General features: G+C 35.2%; 1 protein-coding gene across 1 annotated transcript in view; it reads left to right on the forward strand.

Annotated features, from left to right (window-relative positions):
• LOC144341746 (uncharacterized) overlaps positions 1–18,994 on the forward strand; it is a 39,624-nt gene extending 20,630 nt beyond the window's left edge. The window contains exons 4-5 of the mRNA XM_085505141.1: positions 17,625–17,736; positions 18,509–18,994. Coding sequence (XP_085361267.1) covers positions 17,625–17,736; positions 18,509–18,593 — 197 coding nt within the window. The 3' untranslated portion in view covers positions 18,594–18,994. The remainder of the gene's footprint in view (positions 1–17,624; positions 17,737–18,508) is intronic.
• Positions 18,995–25,701: the final 6,707 nt, after the last annotated feature.

Here is a 25,701-nt window from a genome sequence, read left to right on the forward strand (position 1 = left end):
CAAAAACAAAGTGTCATTTCATTGATTGAAAAACACAGCAGAGATTCAAAATTTATTAAGAATTGGCGGCCCATATCGCTTATAAATGTTGATGCAAAGATTGGGTCTAAGTGTCTCGCAAAGAGATTGGAAAAAGTATTACCTCATTTTATTAACGACCTCCAGGGAGCATTTGTTGCGGGGAGGGACATCAGTGACTGTATTAGACTAATTGAAGAAATACTTTGGTTTACAGATGAAAATAAAATTCCTGGAATGTTAATTGCAGTGGACTTCCAGAAAGCGTTTGATATGCTTGAATGGGATTTTTTGATGGAGTGTCTGGAAGCCTTTCAATTTGGTCATATTTTTCAAAAATGGGTTAAAACACTGTACTCTGGCACACAAGCGTGTGTAATGAATAATGGCTTCACTACGGGCTACTTTTCATTGAAGCGAGGAGTGAGGCAGAGCGATCCCTTGTCACCCTATCTCTTTATTATAGCTTTGGAAATTTTACTAATTAACCTCAGAACCGACCCCAATATAACAGGTATTTCTCTGGACTCACTGGAAGTCAAGTATTCTGCATTTGCAGACGACTTGACATGTTTTTTAAGCAATGAAGTTTCAGGTACTGTATTTTTTGAAATGTTGGATAACTTTCATCTGCTCTCTGGACTCTGTATAAATATGGAGAAAACTGAAGGCTTGTGGCTGGGTCTTTGGAAGCAGAGAAGAAAAAAGCCTTTTAAAATTAAATGGCCAGAAAATCCAATCAAATTTCTCGGAATATATATCTCGTACAATATGAAGAACAATGTCAATATGAACTATGCATCACCTCTGAAACAAGTGGAAAAAACAATTAATTGTTGTAGAAATCGATCTCTCACTCTAATTGGCAAAATTCAAATTCTTAAGACCCTTGCCATATCGCAAATGAGTTATATTATGCGAATGACATATGTGCCTTCAGATATTCTTGACAAAGTTGAAAGGGCTGCTTTTAAGTTTCTATGGAATGGTCCGGACAGGGTGGCAAGGCGAGTCATGGTAAAAGATATTGGGAAAGGAGGGCTGAATGCTCCAGATGTAAGAGCTATGCACAAGATGTTTAAAATAGGTTTCTTAAAGAGATTTTTGGATGAGAACATTCAACACCCTTGGAAAACATTTCTAAACAAACGTCTTAGACAAGTGGGTGGTACATTTTTATTCAAGTGTAATTTTGAGACAAAACTGCTTAACCTGTCCTTGCCACAGTTTTACATAGAAGCATTGGAAGCTTGGTCGTCATGTAATACAATTAACGATAAAACTATTGAACTTAATTATGTCCCTGAACAAATGATTTGGAATAATAGGCACATACTAATTGGAGGCACATCTGTGTATTATAAGGAGTTAAGTGTTAAAGGATTTAGATATGTTCATAACTTGTACCGTAATACCCATCTAATGCAGTGACAAAACCTTCAGGATAGGGGATTGAGTCAAATTGATATACTGAAGCTATATGGAATTATTCAGAGTCTTGCACCTGAGTGGAAGACTTTGGAATGTGAAGATAGTTTTGAAGAATTAAATACAGACCAGTATTATTTTGATAATACGAACCACATCGAGGTCACGACTCGGTTAGCCTTGCTCAACTGGTTCGTAACCAGTCTTGTGATTGGTTGTTGACAAATGCTGAACAGGCCACGCCTCCAACGGTGTCGTGCGTTCGGACTAACCGTTAGGAATTCCTAAATGGAGTCAATTTGTGTAGTTTTCTTGATTTATTCTGCAGATATCGGTAAAATGTAGGTAAGGCTTTGACGAAATTCGAAGGAGCAACTAATATTCTTCAACCTGGTATTTTTTTTAGATTTTATTTTTTATTTTTTTCGTCTGTTTTTTCGAGTTTAAAAAATGTGAGCTGGCTGGAGCCTTCATCCCTTGTCTATTTCTTACATTAGATACCAGCTGATACCACCACCACCCCACCCCCCCCCCCCCCCCTCATAGAGACTGCGTATTACAGTTGATTATAGTCCCTGGGCTCCCTGTGATTAAGGCAAATTTATACCGGCATTAAGACAAACTTATATCAGCATTAAGACAAACTTATATCGGCATTAAGGCAAACTTATATCGGCATTAAGACAAACTTATACCGGCATTAAGGCAAACTTATACCTGCATTAAGGCAAACTTATATCGGCATTAAGACAAACTTATACCGGCATTAAGGCAAACTTATATCGGCATTAAGGCAAACTTATATCGGCATTAAGGCAAACTTATACCGGCAATAAGGCAAACTTATATCGGCATTAAGGCAAACTTATACCGGCATTAAGACAAACTTATATCAGTATTAAGACAAACTTATACCGGCATTAAGACAAACTTATACCGGCATTAAGACAAACTTATATCGGCATTAAGACAACTTATACCAGCATCAAAGCAAACCTATACCGGCATTAAGACAAACTTATATCGGCATTAAGGCAAACTTATATCGGCATCAAAGCAAACTTATATCGACATTAAGACAAACTTATATCGACATTAAGGCAAACTTATCCCAGCATTAAGGCAAACTTAGATCGGCATTAAGACAACTTATATCGGCATCAAAGCAAACTTATATCAGCAATAAGGCAAACTTATATCGGCATCAAAGCAAACTTATATCGACATTAAGGCAAACTTATATCGGCATCAAAGCAAACTTATATCAGCATCAAAGCAAACTTATATCGGCATTAAGGCAAACTTATATCGGCATTAAGACAAACTTATATCGGCAATAAGGCAAACTTATATCGGCATCAAAGCAAACTTATATCGACATTAAGGCAAACTTATATCGGCATCAAAGCAAACTTATATCGGCAATAAGGCAAACTTATATCGGCATCAAAGCAAACTTATATCAGCATCAAAGCAAACTTATATCGGCATTAAGGCAAACTTATATCGGCATCAAGGCAAACTTATACCGGCATTAAGGCAAACTTATATCGACATTAAGGCAAATTTGTATATCGGCATTAAGACAAACTTATATCGGCATTAAGACAAACTTATATCGGCATTAAGGCAAACTTATATCAGCATCAAAGCAAACTTATATCAGCATCAAAGCAAACTTATATCGGCATTAAGACAAACTTATATCAGCATCAAAGCAAACTTATATCAGCAATAAGGCAAACTTATATCGGCATCAAAGCAAACTTATATCGACATTAAGGCAAACTTATATCGGCATCAAAGCAAACTTATATCGGCAATAAGGCAAACTTATATCAGCAATAAGGCAAACTTATATCGGCATCAAAGCAAACTTATATCGGCAATAAGGCAAACTTATATCAGCAATAAGGCAAACTTATATCGGCATCAAAGCAAACTTATATCGACATTAAGGCAAACTTATATCGGCATCAAAGCAAACTTATACTGACATTAAGACAAACTTATATCGGCATTAAGACAAACTTATATCAGCATCAAAGCAAACTTATATCGGCAATAAGGCAAACTTATATCGGCATCAAAGCAAACTTATATCGGCATTAAGACAAACTTATATCGGCATTAAGGCAAACTTATATCGGCATTAAGGCAAACTTATATCAGCATCAAAGCAAACTTATATCGGCAATAAGGCAAACTTATATCGGCATCAAAGCAAGCTTATATCGGCATTAAGGCAAACTTATATCGGCATTAAGGCAAACTTATATCAGCATCAAAGCAAACTTATATCGGCATTAAGACAAACTTATATCGGCATCAAAGCAAACTTATATCGGCATTAAGACAAACTTATATCAGCATCAAAGCAAACTTATATCGGCATTAAGGCAAACTTATATCGGCATCAAAGCAAACTTATATCGGCAATAAGGCAAACTTATATCGGCATCAAGGCAAACTTATATCGACATTAAGACAAACTTATATCAGCATCAAAGCAAACTTATATCGGCAATAAGGCAAACTTTATATCGGCATCAAAGCAAACTTATATCGGCATTAAGACAAACTTATATCAGCATCAAAGCAAACTTATATCGGCATTAAGGCAAACTTATATCGGCATTAAGGCAAACTTATATCGGCATTAAGGCAAACTTATATCAGCATCAAAGCAAACTTATATCGGCATTAAGGCAAACTTATATCGGCATCAAAGCAAACTTATATCGGCAATAAGGCAAACTTATATCGGCATCAAAGCAAACTTATATCGGCATTAAGACAAACTTATATCAGCATCAAAGCAAACTTATATCGGCAATAAGGCAAACTTATATCGGCATCAAAGCAAACTTATATCGGCATTAAGACAAACTTATATCAGCATCAAAGCAAACTTATATCGGCATTAAGGCAAACTTATATCGGCATCAAAGCAAACTTATATCGGCAATAAGGCAAACTTATATCGGCATCAAGGCAAACTTATATCGACATTAAGACAAACTTATATCAGCATCAAAGCAAACTTATATCGGCAATAAGGCAAACTTATATCGGCATCAAAGCAAACTTATATCGGCATTAAGACAAACTTATATCAGCATCAAAGCAAACTTATATCGGCATTAAGGCAAACTTATATCGGCATTAAGGCAAACTTATATCGGCATTAAGGCAAACTTATATCAGCATCAAAGCAAACTTATATCGGCATTAAGGCAAACTTATATCGGCATCAAAGCAAACTTATATCGGCAATAAGGCAAACTTATATCGGCATCAAAGCAAACTTATATCGGCATTAAGACAAACTTATATCAGCATCAAAGCAAACTTATATCGGCAATAAGGCAAACTTATATCGGCATCAAAGCAAACTTATATCGACATTAAGGCAAACTTATATCGGCATCAAAGCAAACTTATATCGGCAATAAGGCAAACTTATATCGGCAATAAGGCAAACTTATATCGGCATCAAAGCAAACTTATATCGGCATTAAGACAAACTTATATCAGCATCAAAGCAAACTTATATCGGCATTAAGGCAAACTTATATCGGCATTAAGGCAAACTTATATCGGCATTAAGGCAAACTTATATCAGCATCAAAGCAAACTTATATCGGCATTAAGGCAAACTTATATCGACATTAAGACAAACTTATATCAGCATCAAAGCAAACTTATATCGGCAATAAGGCAAACTTATATCGGCATCAAAGCAAACTTATATCGACATTAAGGCAAACTTATATCGGCATCAAAGCAAACTTATATCGGCAATAAGGCAAACTTATATCGGCATCAAAGCAAACTTATATCGGCATCAAAGCAAACTTATATCAGCATCAAAGCAAACTTATATCAGCATCAAAGCAAACTTATATCGGCATTAAGACAAACTTATATCGGCAATAAGGCAAACTTATATCGGCATCAAAGCAAACTTATATCAGCATCAAAGCAAACTTATATCGGCATTAAGGCAAATTTATATCGGCATTAAGACAAACTTATATCGGCAATAAGGCAAACTTATATCGGCATCAAAGCAAACTTATATCGACATTAAGGCAAACTTATATCGGCATCAAAGCAAACTTATATCGGCAATAAGGCAAACTTATATCGGCATCAAAGCAAACTTATATCAGCATCAAAGCAAACTTATATCGGCATCAAAGCAAACTTATATCGGCATTAAGACAAACTTATATCAGCATCAAAGCAAACTTATATCGGCATTAAGGCAAACTTATATCGGCATCAAAGCAAACTTATATCGGCAATAAGGCAAACTTATATCGGCATCAAGGCAAACTTATATCGACATTAAGACAAACTTATATCAGCATCAAAGCAAACTTATATCGGCAATAAGGCAAACTTATATCGGCATCAAAGCAAACTTATATCGGCATTAAGACAAACTTATATCAGCATCAAAGCAAACTTATATCGGCATTAAGGCAAACTTATATCGGCATTAAGGCAAACTTATATCGGCATTAAGGCAAACTTATATCAGCATCAAAGCAAACTTATATCGGCATTAAGGCAAACTTATATCGGCATCAAAGCAAACTTATATCGGCAATAAGGCAAACTTATATCGGCATCAAAGCAAACTTATATCGGCATTAAGACAAACTTATATCAGCATCAAAGCAAACTTATATCGGCAATAAGGCAAACTTATATCGGCATCAAAGCAAACTTATATCGACATTAAGGCAAACTTATATCGGCATCAAAGCAAACTTATATCGGCAATAAGGCAAACTTATATCGGCAATAAGGCAAACTTATATCGGCATCAAAGCAAACTTATATCGGCATTAAGACAAACTTATATCAGCATCAAAGCAAACTTATATCGGCATTAAGGCAAACTTATATCGGCATTAAGGCAAACTTATATCGGCATTAAGGCAAACTTATATCAGCATCAAAGCAAACTTATATCGGCATTAAGGCAAACTTATATCGACATTAAGACAAACTTATATCAGCATCAAAGCAAACTTATATCGGCAATAAGGCAAACTTATATCGGCATCAAAGCAAACTTATATCGACATTAAGGCAAACTTATATCGGCATCAAAGCAAACTTATATCGGCAATAAGGCAAACTTATATCGGCATCAAAGCAAACTTATATCGGCATCAAAGCAAACTTATATCAGCATCAAAGCAAACTTATATCAGCATCAAAGCAAACTTATATCGGCATTAAGACAAACTTATATCGGCAATAAGGCAAACTTATATCGGCATCAAAGCAAACTTATATCAGCATCAAAGCAAACTTATATCGGCATTAAGGCAAATTTATATCGGCATTAAGACAAACTTATATCGGCAATAAGGCAAACTTATATCGGCATCAAAGCAAACTTATATCGACATTAAGGCAAACTTATATCGGCATCAAAGCAAACTTATATCGGCAATAAGGCAAACTTATATCGGCATCAAAGCAAACTTATATCAGCATCAAAGCAAACTTATATCGGCATTAAGGCAAACTTATATCGGCATCAAGGCAAACTTATATCGACATTAAGACAAACTTATATCAGCATCAAAGCAAACTTATATCGGCAATAAGGCAAACTTATATCGGCATCAAAGCAAACTTATATCGACATTAAGGCAAACTTATATCGGCATCAAAGCAAACTTATATCGGCAATAAGGCAAACTTATATCGGCATCAAAGCAAACTTATATCGGCATCAAAGCAAACTTATATCAGCATCAAAGCAAACTTATATCAGCATCAAAGCAAACTTATATCCGCATTAAGACAAACTTATATCGGCAATAAGGCAAACTTATATCGGCATCAAAGCAAACTTATATCAACATCAAAGCAAACTTATATCGGCATTAAGGCAAACTTATATCGGCATTAAGACAAACTTATATCGGCAATAAGGCAAACTTATATCGGCATCAAAGCAAACTTATATCGACATTAAGGCAAACTTATATCGGCATCAAAGCAAACTTATATCGGCAATAAGGCAAACTTATATCGGCATCAAAGCAAACTTATATCAGCATCAAAGCAAACTTATATCGGCATTAAGGCAAACTTATATCGGCATCAAGGCAAACTTATACCGGCATTAAGGCAAACTTATATCGACATTAAGGCAAATTTGTATATCGGCATTAAGACAAACTTATATCGGCATTAAGACAAACTTATATCGGCATTAAGGCAAACTTATATCAGCATCAAAGCAAACTTATATCAGCATCAAAGCAAACTTATATCGGCATTAAGACAAACTTATATCAGCATCAAAGCAAACTTATATCGGCATTAAGGCAAACTTATATCGGCATTAAGGCAAACTTATATCGGCATTAAGACAAACTTATATCAGCATCAAAGCAAACTTATATCGGCAATAAGGCAAACTTATATCGGCATCAAAGCAAACTTATATCGGCATTAAGACAAACTTATATCGGCATTAAGGCAAACTTATATCGGCATTAAGGCAAACTCATATCAGCATCAAAGCAAACTTATATCGGCATCAAGGCAAACTTATATCGGCATCAAAGCAAACTTATACCGACATTAAACTATATCAGCATCAAAGCAAACTTATATCGGCATTAAGACAAACTTATATCGGCATCAAGGCAAACTTATACCGGCATTAAGGCAAACTTATATCGACATTAAGGCAAACTTATATCGGCATCAAGGCAAACTTATACCGGCATTAAGGCAAACTTATATCGACATTAAGGCAAACTTGTATATCGGCATTAAGACAAACTTATATCGGCATTAAGACAAACTTATATCGGCTTTAAGGCAAACTTATATCAGCATCAAAGCAAACTTATATCAGCATCAAAGCAAACTTATATCGGCATCAAGGCAAACTTATACCGGCATTAAGGCAAACTTATATCGACATTAAGGCAAACTTGTATATCGGCATTAAGACAAACTTATATCGGCATCAAGGCAAACTTATACCGGCATTAAGGCAAATTTATATTGGCAATAAGGCAAACTTATATCGACATTAAGGCAAACTTATATCGGCATCAAAGCAAACTTATATCGGCATTAAGGCAAACTTATATCGGCATCAAGGCAAACTTATATCGACATTAAGACAAACTTATATCAGCATCAAAGCAAACTTATATCGGCAATAAGGCAAACTTATATCGGCATCAAAGCAAACTTATATCGACATTAAGGCAAACTTATATCGGCATCAAAGCAAACTTATATCGGCAATAAGGCAAACTTATATCGGCATCAAAGCAAACTTATATCGGCATCAAAGCAAACTTATATCAGCATCAAAGCAAACTTATATCAGCATCAAAGCAAACTTATATCCGCATTAAGACAAACTTATATCGGCAATAAGGCAAACTTATATCGGCATCAAAGCAAACTTATATCAACATCAAAGCAAACTTATATCGGCATTAAGGCAAACTTATATCGGCATTAAGACAAACTTATATCGGCAATAAGGCAAACTTATATCGGCATCAAAGCAAACTTATATCGACATTAAGGCAAACTTATATCGGCATCAAAGCAAACTTATATCGGCAATAAGGCAAACTTATATCGGCATCAAAGCAAACTTATATCAGCATCAAAGCAAACTTATATCGGCATTAAGGCAAACTTATATCGGCATCAAGGCAAACTTATACCGGCATTAAGGCAAACTTATATCGACATTAAGGCAAATTTGTATATCGGCATTAAGACAAACTTATATCGGCATTAAGACAAACTTATATCGGCATTAAGGCAAACTTATATCAGCATCAAAGCAAACTTATATCAGCATCAAAGCAAACTTATATCGGCATTAAGACAAACTTATATCAGCATCAAAGCAAACTTATATCGGCATTAAGGCAAACTTATATCGGCATTAAGGCAAACTTATATCGGCATTAAGACAAACTTATATCAGCATCAAATCAAACTTATATCGGCAATAAGGCAAACTTATATCGGCATCAAAGCAAACTTATATCGGCATTAAGACAAACTTATATCGGCATTAAGGCAAACTTATATCGGCATTAAGGCAAACTCATATCAGCATCAAAGCAAACTTATATCGGCATCAAGGCAAACTTATATCGGCATCAAAGCAAACTTATACCGACATTAAACTATATCAGCATCAAAGCAAACTTATATCGGCATTAAGACAAACTTATATCGGCATCAAGGCAAACTTATACCGGCATTAAGGCAAACTTATATCGACATTAAGGCAAACTTATATCGGCATCAAGGCAAACTTATACCGGCATTAAGGCAAACTTATATCGACATTAAGGCAAACTTGTATATCGGCATTAAGACAAACTTATATCGGCATTAAGACAAACTTATATCGGCTTTAAGGCAAACTTATATCAGCATCAAAGCAAACTTATATCAGCATCAAAGCAAACTTATATCGGCATCAAGGCAAACTTATACCGGCATTAAGGCAAACTTATATCGACATTAAGGCAAACTTGTATATCGGCATTAAGACAAACTTATATCGGCATCAAGGCAAACTTATACCGGCATTAAGGCAAATTTATATTGGCAATAAGGCAAACTTATATCGACATTAAGGCAAACTTATATCGGCATCAAAGCAAACTTATATCGGCATCAAAGCAAACTTATACCGACATTAAACTATATCAGCATCAAAGCAAACTTATATCGGCATCAAGGCAAACTTATACCGGCATTAAGGCAAATTTATATTGGCAATAAGGCAAACTTATATCGACATTAAGGCAAACTTATATCGGCATCAAGGCAAACTTATACCGGCATTAAGGCAAACTTATATCGACATTAAGGCAAACTTGTATATCGGCATTAAGACAAACTTATATCGGCATTAAGACAAACTTATATCGACATTAAGGCAAACTTATATCGGCATTAAGGCAAACTTATATCGGCATCAAAGCAAACTTATACCGACATTAAGACAAACTTATATCGACATTAAGGCAAACTTATATCGGCATTAAGACAAACTTATATCGGCATTAAGACAAACTTATATCAGCATCAAAGCAAACTTATATCGGCAATAAGGCAAACTTATATCGGCATCAAAGCAAACTTATATCGGCATTAAGACAAACTTATATCGGCATTAAGGCAAACTTATATCGGCATTAAGGCAAACTTATATCAGCATCAAAGCAAACTTACATCGGCATTAAGGCAACTTATATCGGCATCAAAGCAAACTTATATCGGCATCAAAGCAAACTTATATCGGCATCAAAGCAAACTTATACCGACATTAAACTATATCAGCATCAAAGCAAACTTATATCGGCATTAAGACAAACTTATATCGGCATCAAGGCAAACTTATACCGGCATTAAGGCAAACTTATATCGACATTAAGGCAAACTTGTATATCGGCATTAAGACAAACTTATATTGGCAATAAGGCAAACTTATATCGACATTAAGGCAAATTTATATCGGCATTAAGACAAACTTATATCGGCAATAAGGCAAACTTATATCGGCATCAAAGCAAACTTATATCGACATTAAGGCAAACTTATATCGGCATCAAAGCAAACTTATATCGGCAATAAGGCAAACTTATATCGGCATCAAAGCAAACTTATATCAGCATCAAAGCAAACTTATATCGGCAATAAGGCAAACTTATATCGGCATCAAGGCAAACTTATATCGACATTAAGACAAACTTATATCAGCATCAAAGCAAACTTATATCGGCAATAAGGCAAACTTATATCGGCATCAAAGCAAACTTATATCGACATTAAGGCAAACTTATATCGGCATCAAAGCAAACTTATATCGGCAATAAGGCAAACTTATATCGGCATCAAAGCAAACTTATATCGGCATCAAAGCAAACTTATATCAGCATCAAAGCAAACTTATATCAGCATCAAAGCAAACTTATATCGGCATTAAGACAAACTTATATCGGCAATAAGGCAAACTTATATCGGCATCAAAGCAAACTTATATCAGCATCAAAGCAAACTTATATCGGCATTAAGGCAAACTTATATCGGCATCAAGGCAAACTTATATCGGCATTAAGGCAAACTTATATCGGCATCAAGGCAAACTTATATCGACATTAAGACAAACTTATATCAGCATCAAAGCAAACTTATATCGGCAATAAGGCAAACTTATATCGGCATCAAAGCAAACTTATATCGGCAATAAGGCAAACTTATATCGGCATCAAAGCAAACTTATATCGGCATCAAAGCAAACTTATATCAGCATCAAAGCAAACTTATATCGGCATTAAGACAAACTTATATCGGCAATAAGGCAAACTTATATCGGCATCAAAGCAAACTTATATCGGCATTAAGGCAAACTTATATCAGCATCAAAGCAAACTTATATCGGCATTAAGGCAAACTTATATCGGCATCAAGGCAAACTTATATCGACATTAAGACAAACTTATATCAGCATCAAAGCAAACTTATATCGGCAATAAGGCAAACTTATATCGGCATCAAAGCAAACTTATATCGACATTAAGGCAAACTTATATCGGCATCAAAGCAAACTTATATCGGCAATAAGGCAAACTTATATCGGCATCAAAGCAAACTTATATCGGCATCAAAGCAAACTTATATCAGCATCAAAGCAAACTTATATCAGCATCAAAGCAAACTTATATCGGCATTAAGACAAACTTATATCGGCAATAAGGCAAACTTATATCGGCATCAAAGCAAACTTATATCAGCATCAAAGCAAACTTATATCGGCATTAAGGCAAACTTATATCGGCATTAAGACAAACTTATATCGGCAATAAGGCAAACTTATATCGGCATCAAAGCAAACTTATATCGACATTAAGGCAAACTTATATCGGCATCAAAGCAAACTTATATCGGCAATAAGGCAAACTTATATCGGCATCAAAGCAAACTTATATCAGCATCAAAGCAAACTTATATCGGCATTAAGGCAAACTTATATCGGCATCAAGGCAAACTTATACCGGCATTAAGGCAAACTTATATCGACATTAAGGCAAATTTGTATATCGGCATTAAGACAAACTTATATCGGCATTAAGACAAACTTATATCGGCATTAAGGCAAACTTATATCAGCATCAAAGCAAACTTATATCAGCATCAAAGCAAACTTATATCGGCATTAAGACAAACTTATATCAGCATCAAAGCAAACTTATATCGGCATTAAGGCAAACTTATATCGGCATTAAGGCAAACTTATATCGGCATTAAGACAAACTTATATCAGCATCAAAGCAAACTTATATCGGCAATAAGGCAAACTTATATCGGCATCAAAGCAAACTTATATCGGCATTAAGACAAACTTATATCGGCATTAAGGCAAACTTATATCGGCATTAAGGCAAACTCATATCAGCATCAAAGCAAACTTATATCGGCATCAAGGCAAACTTATATCGGCATCAAAGCAAACTTATACCGACATTAAACTATATCAGCATCAAAGCAAACTTATATCGGCATTAAGACAAACTTATATCGGCATCAAGGCAAACTTATACCGGCATTAAGGCAAACTTATATCGACATTAAGGCAAACTTATATCGGCATCAAGGCAAACTTATACCGGCATTAAGGCAAACTTATATCGACATTAAGGCAAACTTGTATATCGGCATTAAGACAAACTTATATCGGCATTAAGACAAACTTATATCGGCTTTAAGGCAAACTTATATCAGCATCAAAGCAAACTTATATCAGCATCAAAGCAAACTTATATCGGCATCAAGGCAAACTTATACCGGCATTAAGGCAAACTTATATCGACATTAAGGCAAACTTGTATATCGGCATTAAGACAAACTTATATCGGCATCAAAGCAAACTTATATCGGCATCAAGGCAAACTTATACCGGCATTAAGGCAAACTTATATCGACATTAAGGCAAACTTGTATATCGGCATTAAGACAAACTTATATCGGCATCAAGGCAAACTTATACCGGCATTAAGGCAAATTTATATTGGCAATAAGGCAAACTTATATCGACATTAAGGCAAACTTATATCGGCATCAAAGCAAACTTATATCGGCATCAAAGCAAACTTATACCGACATTAAACTATATCAGCATCAAAGCAAACTTATATCGGCATCAAGGCAAACTTATACCGGCATTAAGGCAAATTTATATTGGCAATAAGGCAAACTTATATCGACATTAAGGCAAACTTATATCGGCATGAAGGCAAACTTATACCGGCATTAAGGCAAACTTATATCGACATTAAGGCAAACTTGTATATCGGCATTAAGACAAACTTATATCGGCATTAAGACAAACTTATATCGACATTAAGGCAAACTTATATCGGCATTAAGGCAAACTTATATCGGCATCAAAGCAAACTTATACCGACATTAAGACAAACTTATATCGACATTAAGGCAAACTTATATCGGCATTAAGACAAACTTATATCGGCATTAAGACAAACTTATATCAGCATCAAAGCAAACTTATATCGGCAATAAGGCAAACTTATATCGGCATCAAAGCAAACTTATATCGGCATTAAGACAAACTTATATCGGCATTAAGGCAAACTTATATCGGCATTAAGGCAAACTTATATCAGCATCAAAGCAAACTTACATCGGCATTAAGGCAACTTATATCGGCATCAAAGCAAACTTATATCGGCATCAAAGCAAACTTATATCGGCATCAAAGCAAACTTATACCGACATTAAACTATATCAGCATCAAAGCAAACTTATATCGGCATTAAGACAAACTTATATCGGCATCAAGGCAAACTTATACCGGCATTAAGGCAAACTTATATCGACATTAAGGCAAACTTGTATATCGGCATTAAGACAAACTTATATTGGCAATAAGGCAAACTTATATCGACATTAAGGCAAACTTATATCGGCATCAAGGCAAACTTATACCGGCATTAAGGCAAACTTATATCGACATTAAGGCAAACTTGTATATCGGCATTAAGACAAACTTATATCGGCATTAAGACAAACTTATATCGGCATTAAGGCAAACTTATATCAGCATCAAAGCAAACTTATATCGGCATCAAAACAAACTTCTATCGGCATCAAAGCAAACTTATATCGGCAATAAGGCAAACTTATATCGGCATCAAAGCAAACTTATATCGACATTAAGACAAACTTATATCGACATTAAGGCAAACTTATACCGGCATTAAGGCAAACTTAGATCGGCATTAAGACAACTTATATCGACATCAAAGCAAACTTATATCGGCATCAAAGCAAACTTATATCGGCATCAAAGCAAACTTATATCGGCTTTAAGACAAACTTATATCGGCATTAAGACAAACTTATACCGGCATTAAGACAAACTTATATTGGCATTAAGGCAAACTTATACCGGGATTAAGGCAAATTTATATTGGCAATAAGGCAAACTTATATCGACATTAAGGCAAACTTATATCGGCATCAAGGCAAACTTATACCGGCATTAAGACAAACTTATATCAGCATCAAAGCAAACTTATATCGGCAATAAGGCAAACTTATATCGGCATCAAAGCAAACTTATATCAGCCTTAAGGCAAACTTGTATATCGGCAATAAGACAAACTTATATCAGCATTAAAGTGTAACTGAATTGGGACAATTGACTTTTTTTGTGTGCAAAATTTATTTATAAACAACATTATGAAAAAAAATCAAGTGAAAAGGATATATAAATTGGGTAAACAGTCAATGATATTCCGAAATCGCGCCACGCCCCCCTCTCCCATCACCTTCGAGTTTTTTCGGCATTACGAGTGTAACCGAAATGGCGCCACCAACGGGAGCATAAAGCATGAGCTAGCTAGCAGACAGGATTGTTTATCATTTTCCATACGCACGCGTTTCGTAAACATATACAACGAGTTACCAAGATCGAGAATTCTTACGAGTTACCATCATATACAACATGTTACCACGATCGTTTTCATGGGGAAACGCTGTGTTGTTGGCGGGTGTAGTAACACACACGGCGATCGTGTAAGTCTTTATGGGTTCCCAAAAGATTCGAATTTATGACATCAGTGGACCAAAGCCGTCAAGAACACCAGGAAACATTGGGATGGACCTTCTCCATATACCGTTATTTGCAGTGTCCATTTTACGCCCGAATAATTTGTTGATCCACCATCTGGATTCGTTATGAATTATTTGGGTTTCGGGAATAACTGTGTAAATAACCAGAAGAATAATATTTTCCATGTAGAATATGAATATTAATTTGCTTGAAAAGTTTAGAATGTATTCATGTTATTATGCCAGAGTCGAAATAACTAGATCGATCGTGGAACAACAACAACAAAACACAAAATGACGATTGGAAAATGTAAGCACTGGACGCATTCACCGTTCACGTACTTTGTGTCTTTACATGATTTCTTCAGAAGATCAAGAAACTGAAAATTGCACACTGATATGTGTTTAGAATTTGGATGAACAAAAGACAGAAACTGGAAACCAAGCCGGTCACGATGTTCAAACTCTGTGTCACGGTCATTTTGGGAAGGTACACGATCACCCACATCGCGTACTTTTCTTGCAGGTTCAAACCTGTATGGGCCAATTTGTCCCTGGCACTCTAAAACAAAATCGTGACATCTCTCATTGTCATCATACTCTTCGATTTCATAACTCTCGTCAGACGATAACATAGATTCCGTGTCGCTTTCCGAGCACTGCATACGTATAGCGGCCATTGTGAGACGATGACAAGTTCCCCCCATGACGTCACAAAGTACCCTTGTATGCTAATTAGGTACTCTAGTTGGAGCCTCGCTCTGAGTCGACCAAGAAACTGAACGTGGGCGTGTCCTTATCCAGAACATTATTATTGATCGTTTACTTAATTCATGTACATTTTTCACTTGATTTTTTTTCATAATGTTTTTATAAATAAATTTTGCACACAAAAAAAGTCATTTATCCCAATTCAGTTACACTTTAAGGAAAACTTATATCGGCATCAAAGCAAACTTATATCGGCATCAAAGCAAACTTATACCGACATTAAACTATATCAGCATCAAAGCAAACTTATATCGACATTAAAGCAAACTTGTATATCGGCATTAAGACAAACTTATATCGGCATTAAGACAAACTTATATCGGCCTTAAGGCAAACTTGTATATCGGCAATAAGACAAACTTATATTGGCATTAAGGCAAACTTATATCGGCATTAAGACAAACTTATATCGGCCTTAAGGCAAACTTGTATATCGGCAATAAGACAAACTTATACCGGCATTAAGAAAAACTGATATCGGCCTTAAGGCAAACTTGTATATCGGCAATAAGACAAACTTATACCGGAATTAAGGCAAACTTATACCGGCATTAAGACAAACTTATATCGGCCTTAAGGCAAACTTGTATATCGGCAATAAGACAAACTTATACCGGCATTAAGGCAAACTTATATCGGCATTAAGACAAACTTATATCAGTATTAAGACAAACTTATATCGGCATTAAGACAAACTTATATCGGCATTAAGGCAAACTTAGATCGGCATTAAGACAAACTTATATCGGCATTAAGGCAAACTTATATCGGCATTAAGGCAAACTTATACCGGCATTAAAGCAAACTTATACCGGCATTAAAGCAAACTTATATCGGCATCAAAGCAAACTTACATTGGCATTTAGCCAACTTATATCAGCATTAAAACAAAGTTCAAGCCTTGTACTAATTATGTAACGTAAAATTTGTATTAGAAGCCGCATCCCTATTAGAAGTCGCACCCACTCTTTTTGAATAATTGAGAATCTAAAATTCACCATTTCTTGTATGTGTAGATGCCCTTATAGAAGCCGCATCCCCTCTGTTGCGTTGTACCATTTTAATAGAAGCCGCTGCTTTTAATACAGATCTTACAGTAATAGCTAAAAAAGTGTAGACATAGTAGAATATAAAAGAGAGAAAAATGTGGTCACTGTTGTGTCATGTTATCCACCCAGTGTTGTGTAGTTCACTTTGTCATGATGTTACTACAATGTTTTGTTTATTCCATTCAGGGTGTATCTGGGCACGCTATTCTATGGTTATCACTCCTAAAAACTGGAATCTCTTCAGTGTCAATATCTTTGTGGGAGCCACAGGAATATTTCAACTGATCAGAATATACAGGTATGATAAACTCCTGCGGGCTCTCTCATTTTCTCTGAAGTTTAGGGATGATTTTATGACCAGGAATTGGTGTGTAAGTGTGATCAGATCAATTTTGAGGCAACTTCTGTTGAAAGTTTGCTTCTATTTTCAATCATGTGTCTATGTTTAGAATGTAAATACATTAATCTATTGTGTAATGCAATGTATGTTCACTTTGTAGTGCAATTTACTCATCTGAATTCAAAGGGATTTAAAATGTTTTTTTCTCAGTAGTGCTTGAATCATTTGAAAATTTTATATTACTGTACCTTACATACCAAGACAATAATCGATATATTACCGGTATAGACTGCATTTGGATGCATTGTATTAAAATTGTATAGTCAGCCAAAGTTTGTTTGAAGTCTTTTTCATGTCAAACTATAATCAATTTAACATCTACAATAGTTGCAAGATATATGCATCACAAATTTGTTGACTGAGCAGTTCTATGGTTTTGATTGTATTGCTGGGTATCATATTACAATAATTTAATGTAAAGCATTTTCATTAGAATTACTGTAGTCTGGGATGCACGCCATACTCTTGAGTTGTCTCCTGTATAGCTATCCTTCTATTATGTCAGCTTTTGATCAGCCTTGCTGTCAGATTTCATTTTTGACAAAGTAACACAAATATGAAACTGCTTTCAACTAATGTTTGCTGACAATACAACTTTGTAATTTGACTTTATACATTATAAACGACAGTGTCTTTCATTGTATTAATCGTTTCAACTATCTCTGTACAGATACCGACAAAGTCAGAAAATGTTAGCAGTGGCAACAAGCACAGACAAAGAGAGCATCAATGAAGTGTCTACTCCAAGCCAGTAATATCTAATAACCAGTAATATGCATTTGTTTCAACATGAACAATGATAATAAGGAGGTTGCAGTACTTGCAGGATGTACAACCTTTGTATAATATATTTGCGTGTTTTAATGTGATATAACAAGATAATAATGACATTGAATGTTGATTGCACTGCTATTTGCAAACAGCTCAGTAATAATTATGCACTGCTTGCATAATAAAGATAATAAAGTACAAATGTTGTTTTTTTTAATATGCCTTCCATTTATTAGCATCACACCAATGATATTCACTGCCTGAACTGCTCTACAACTGAAATTTGCCAGCTTTTTAACGTTTCGGTCTACATTGTACTGTTTGAGTGTGTGTTTTAATGATATGTATGTAAATAAACAAGATGATGTTTTTGGTTATGAGTGAAGTAATGGTTCTTATTTCTGGTACTACATATTCACAGTTCTGCCAATATTCAAGCACTTCCCCTACCACACCCAATCATACTTGTACCTACTTGTGTGGTCCCACCCATGTGCGCCAGCCATGCATAAATAAATAAAACGTTTAATTTATTTATTAACACCACAGATAACTATAAATATACATGTTTAAAACACATATATTTATAGTTAGCTGTGGTGTTCTTGCCCTTTCATCAGAAGTAGTAATAAAGTATGCAATCATGTGCAGTTTCTCTATGCTAAATGTACGATCACATATGAAGACGAACAAGAAATCTGATACACTGTTTCTCTTGCTGTTCAATCTCATGTAGAACTCTAAAAGATGGAAAAGTTGTTTCAAAGTTTTAGAAATTAAATTGGTAAAAAAAACTGAAAGATGTCTGCAAAATCAAATAAATTATGTTAGAATATGGAAATGTTTGAAAAATCATTTTTTGTGAAATCAGGAATGTGATCTGCAAAGATGGGAAAGCTGTCGTCAGTTAGGAGAAAGTTTGGAACATAAAAAGAAAAATTTTTGGAAAATCAAAAAGTTTATGTTGGAATACGAGAAAGTAGTTTGTGAAAGTTGTTTTGGAAGACGAAAAATTTAAATGAGAATGCAAGGTTATTTCTGAAAATGCAAAATTTATGTTAGAAGGCATGTTTAAATGATGAAACATTGAGAAGTCTAGAAAGTCTTCTGAAATAAGTTCAGAAAAGAAGTCCTCCAATTTAGGAACAATGCTTTAGATGACGTCAAACATGTCAGTATTAACTTGCTGTTTATCAAGAAAATTGTTTGAAAATTTGGTTAAAAAGTGAATTTACAAGCTTGATACTGTTTCCAAATCAGAAAGTTTACTTCAGAATGTTGTCTGAACAGTCAGAAACGTTTGAGAAATCAAAGTTAGATCATAGACCTTTCACAAATTTGTGAAACTAACTTGGAAGGTAGTAATTATTGTTTGAAAGTTAGGAAATCATATTGAATTTTAGTTTAAAAGTCTGTTAAGTTCGTTTGGATGGCAAATTTAAAATGCATGCTTCGGAAGGCTGATAGTTGTTTGAAAAGTTCAGGAACCAGATTTAGAGTCTGATATTTTACGTTTAAAAAGACGAAGGTTTATTTTTAAATGGCGAATGGTCGTTCTACAGGTCGTGAAAGTCATCGGTGAAATATAAAAAGTTGGTTTGGATTGTGAGTATTTGATGAAAATATAAGATTAAATAAGAAACAATGCCTTAGATGGAGGAAAAGATGGTTAAATCCAAGATTTAGTCTGAGATGTCAAGAAAAGTGTCTGCAAAGTTGGGAAACTAGCAAAGTCTGAAAATATGGAAATATAATTTGCGAAGATGGAAATAATGCGATATTTTTTTTTAAATGGCTGAACGTTATTTGAGAAGTGAAAGGAGTCGGATAAAATGTCCATAGGAAATTGTTTCAGATCGTAAACTGAGAAAATTGTTGTTTTCAAGTCTGAGAAAATGCATATAAGTTTATTTCAACAGTCGGTCAAGAAAAAAAGTCAACGCGAACTTGAGGCTGAGCTACTCACAAGAATGTGCCTGATCCAACCTCAACTGACCAATCAAAGAGCAGCTTATTTGTTGACAGGTTTTGTTGAAGTACCAAATTCTGACTTGTATTAGAGGGACTGTGCTTGTATGTATGCTTCGACACAACTTGAAGAAAGTTGTCGATAGATTTGGAACACTTGTCGTGTAGAAGACATAACAATTGTATGCAATGTCTGAAAATGCACACGTGAAGTTTAGTTAGTTAGTTTTTTCTTAAATGGCGAAACATTTTGCAAAAGAACAAAGAATGTTGTATCAACAGCTGGAAAAGTTGCTTTGAAAAGCCAAAGTTTTTTTGAAAACTTCGGGTTAGAATGTGATGAAATTAAAAGTACGACAAGTCGATAAAAAGTAAATATATTCGTCTACAAATTGTTTTTGAAGATAGAAAAGTTGTCTGCATAGTAAGAAAATTTATTAAGTGAGCATGCAGGAAAAACTTGTTTCTGCCATATCAATTTATTTTCCGAAATTTTCAAACAACTTCCCTTCTTCAACTTAATCTTACTATAATTGGGTGTGTCTACATCGCGCGTTAAAATTTGCATATAACAGCGCGTAACAAAGTTGTAATAAAGGAAAGAGTGGTATAAACAAGGATCAGTGATTACTTGAAATCGATACCAGGAAGAGGGGGAAAAGAAAAGTTATATAACAATTTATTATTTAATAATTTATTAAAATACATAAGTTTGTCCAACTCCCTGTGGTCTTTTGCTGTTTTCGAAATGGCAAACGAAAACAATTTTCGAGTTCCCGGTTTTCGCTAGAAAGCCGCTAGAGGGCTATCAAAGTACCCGGGTGACAACCACTGTCGGTCGGGTTAAAATATCCACAGCTTTAGCATTTTACTTGCTGACGTACGCAAAGTGAATTTCTTCGCTTACTTCCGAGGACGCAATAACCACAATGGTAAATTGGTATTGCAACGCTCCTGGCTGTTCTTTTAGTGCCATAAAAAAAATCTGACAAAATACCCGGTGCTTTCTAACGTAACTGAATCTTTAATGTCGGCGTTTTTATGTCTAGTCTGTTACTTCTCAAAATATAACTGGCGTGCGACAGGTTCATTCTCGATGCCAAAAGATAGGTGCGGAGACTGCACTTGCTGATTGCGAGTACTTAGTATTGTTTTCACGATGTAGTTGTCTGAATTATTAGTTTCCCGCATATGAAGCACGCAGTGAGCTATACTGGTTGTTACACGGCCATGTCGATATTTAAACCAATGCGACGAGTTTCGCTGATTTAGTGAAAGTAATGCCATTAGTTCAATGTCGAACACAGTAAGTTCATTTACCATGTACTGTATGAAATTAGTAGCACTTGAAGATTTGAATTTATTGCCTAAATCCGGAATTGTTGATGGTTCTGTTGGATCCAACATGTGGTTGTACCATGATGAGTTCACAAAGGAAATATCTTAAATAGCTTTGATTAAATCTTCGTTGTTTTCATGGCATGATCTTCTTCCTGGGTTGTAAGATGACAATGTTGGTTTAGCAGTGGGTGGATGCGATTTATTTCGTCTTATATCGATATTATCAATTTGCAGGGGGTGGATTCCTTTCTCGGCTTGTTTCATGTCCATCTTTGTACAGAAGAAAACCATTATCAAGTTGATATTCTTTTAACTTGGACGGTGTCCAGTCACATCGATGTATTAAGTAACCAAATATATCTGCAGTTTCGAATGATGGCATGTAATGGGGGTATTTCTCTCAGGTTTTGATAGTATACGGATCTTCTAATGCCAGGGTAGATTCCTTGTCATGAATTGTACGGTGACGCTTGCTCGAGGTTTCGCGATTGTCAGGCTCTAAAGGGCAAACTTTTAACTCATTTGCAAGTTTCACGAGTTCAATCAGCTTGGCCTTTTGTTATTGCAACAAGTTATTCCTCGTTCTTGTAGAAACTGACGTAATTCAGAAACTTTTTTCGAATGCAAATTTTCCATTGTTACGCTTCTGTTAACAGCAAAAAACAACCCCACTGGGAGTACACCCCGCACGGCGAAACCTTGAAATGCATATGTAAATTAGCTGCCATGGAGAACTCGAAAATTGGGAATTGTGGCGTTGACGTAAGTCTTTGTGCCGATCAGTCACGTGACGCCTGGTAATCTACGAGTCTTTACTTCATTGTTTACACAACGGTTACTAGAAGAACGGTTAGGAAACTATATTGTTAGATATGTCTATTATCCATTTATTTCATTCAATATATTGCTATCTCCGTTCGTTTTACATGTGTGTCCAATAAATTGAAGAACTAGAGTTCATTAAGCCGAAGATCGACATAGAAGCATCACCGACTTCTGTGCGAATGTTGTGTATTACTCGAGGTAACCTTGTTTTAAGTCATTAACTACCAGAATCCCTCACTGCGATTCGTATGCATGATATACCACATCGCTTGTACATACTCACATATACTGTGGCTCATAAATAAAATCGGTCTGCTACTTGAAACAAAATTGGTCTGCTACTTGAAACAAAATTGGTCTAATACTTGAAACAAAATTGGTCTGCTACTTGAAACAAAATTGGTCTGCTACTTGAAACAAAATTGGTCTGCTACTTGAAACAAAATTGGTCTAATACTTGAAAAAATGTCATGCTACTTATATTACGCATTTTTAGAGTTCAGAGAGAAACCGACAATACGATAAGTGCACATCTTCAGTGAATTTACAACAGCAACAACAACAACGAGAACAGATATTTTTTTCCTCATGTACATACCTTTTCCTCGATGATGCGAAAAAAGAAAAATCCTATTTATGCTGGAGCTGCTTGATTTGTTAAATACCAATGTTTTCTGTATTTACTTATTAACTTCCGTGTTGTTGTATATACGTCCATGATATAATGTAGAAAATCTTTAGATTTGAAAAGACTCACAATGTCGTCTGCATAAAGAAGACAGCTAACGTGGTGGTTCATCGAAAATGAAGGATTACTTTGTCTTTTGTTAAAATATAATTAAAATAAATATTAAATACACTAGGACTAAGCATTATTTGACCCATGTCGTTGAATAAACACTTTTCGTTACTATAGTTTTGACTTTATAGTACACATTGTCATACATATTTTAAATAATTGTATACATGTTACCAGTAACCTTCTTTTTTCTGAATCAGCAATTTATGATATAGACCATCACACCACGCGCTGCCAAATGCCCACTTGAGGTCAATAAAGCCAGCATGCATCATTTTATTTTATTTGTTAGAGTTACTAGTATCTGTTTTGCATACTAGTATTGTTTTAAGTTTAAACAGGTTATCAAATTATGTGTTCGGGTTCTAAGACTTTTGGAATTGTTTGAAACGATCAATATTGAATATTTTTGTAATTAACTGATAAAAAAAATACTGCCTAGAATCAACATTTCAGTACCAATTTGATCCTCTCCCAAGACTTGTGAGCTAATAGGTTCCCTGTTGCTACGTTACTCAGCACAGGGATGGACACAGACTGATTTTATAACCGTCGTCCGGGAGCCCCGGTTGCCTCAGTTTTTCACAAGTTGAAGATTATGCCTCGGTAGTGCTCGTATAATATCCCTCAGAAATATCTTACAAATGTACGCACCAATTACAAAGATGTTATCCATTTCATTTGTCTCAAACTTTATTAATATGTATGTGTGAATGTAAAACACGTTTTCTATATTTTAGAAACATTTCGTAAAGTTACAAAGGTAACGGGTGCGGCTTCAATACAACATATTTGGAACAATTTGTATAGTAAAATACAAAATGTATCAGCTTATTACTGCATAGTTTGGGTAACCGGAAGTGATTCGACCAAACTCGTCTATTGCCTTTAGAATTTCAGTTTTCAAGACCGACCATTTAGAGACTAATTGTTTAATGCGATAAACTGTTGCAAGTATTTAACTTCACTCTGTAGTTGATGTGATGCAGCTCATTATATTGGATGTATTTTCATTATTTAACAAATTGCCATTCAAAAAATCCCCGGGAGGGGCACTTGAATTGGAACCCGGTACACATGTTCCCGGCGCATGCTACAACACAAAAACGTGTATTGTGCGGAAAAAACATGGATAATTTTTTTGCAAGATGTTAAAGGGTGACAGTCGTCGCGCCGCGTCTTGTTCGATATGGGACTCATAGGCGACATACACAACGGGTGTAAAATACATTGTTTATCATTTACATGTGCGAACCCCACCGCCCTTTGAGATAAACGCAATACGTTTTTTTTTTCATTCCCTGTTTATTCCCCCAACAAAATGATTCAGTAATTGCTAAGATATAAATCAGCAGCTCTTCAAAATTTTAGTCATATAAAATATAAAAATGTGAACAGTCGTTTTCTTTGAGCGATACTCGACGACCATTTTGCATCGTAGGAGAATCTACGAGTATCTACGGGAACAACTAACGGCCAAATCTCGACTGAAATGAACCCTTTAAAGCTGCTTCTACACAAACTTATATATATTGAGGAACAACTTAATATCGCACTACAAAACTTATTATGACTGTGGTCGTTTTAGATTTGGGAACGCATTTTCACAGGGTGAAAACTTTTTGTACGGCATCACCATAACACGCCACCCTGCAATGGTGACGGTCTGAAAGTGAAATCTCGATTTTTTTTATGTTTCAATGAACATATCTTTTAAATTACGTGTGTGACTTATCAGGAAGCCTCTACAAACGCAAATAAACATGCAACTCGGAATAATTTCGAAATAAGGGACTGGGCATAAATTACAGGGGGGACCAGTGTTTTTAAGGGGAGGGTACATATTTTTTATGTAAGCCATTGGGGTAACTTTATTTTGTGCACACATAAAACCAGGGTCACTGTTTTCTGTGCATTAAATATAATGATTATAATATACAAAAAATGCGAATAAAACATTGTGTAAATTTACCCAAAAATTCATGTAGTCATAAATCAACAAACGCATTACTAAAATAAGTGGTGTTGACTCATACCCATGAGAACAGTAAGTGGTACAACAAAATTAAAGGAAAAACAATGTAACGCCTCAGTATCCACTGCTTAAAAATAGAGACTAGCAGATATGCAAAGCCAAGAATGCCAGTCAGTGCTGGGAT

This window comes from Saccoglossus kowalevskii, chromosome 11 (assembly GCF_978046115.1).
Source record: "Saccoglossus kowalevskii chromosome 11, keSacKowa6.1, whole genome shotgun sequence".
NCBI classification, from domain to species: domain Eukaryota; kingdom Metazoa; phylum Hemichordata; class Enteropneusta; family Harrimaniidae; genus Saccoglossus; species Saccoglossus kowalevskii.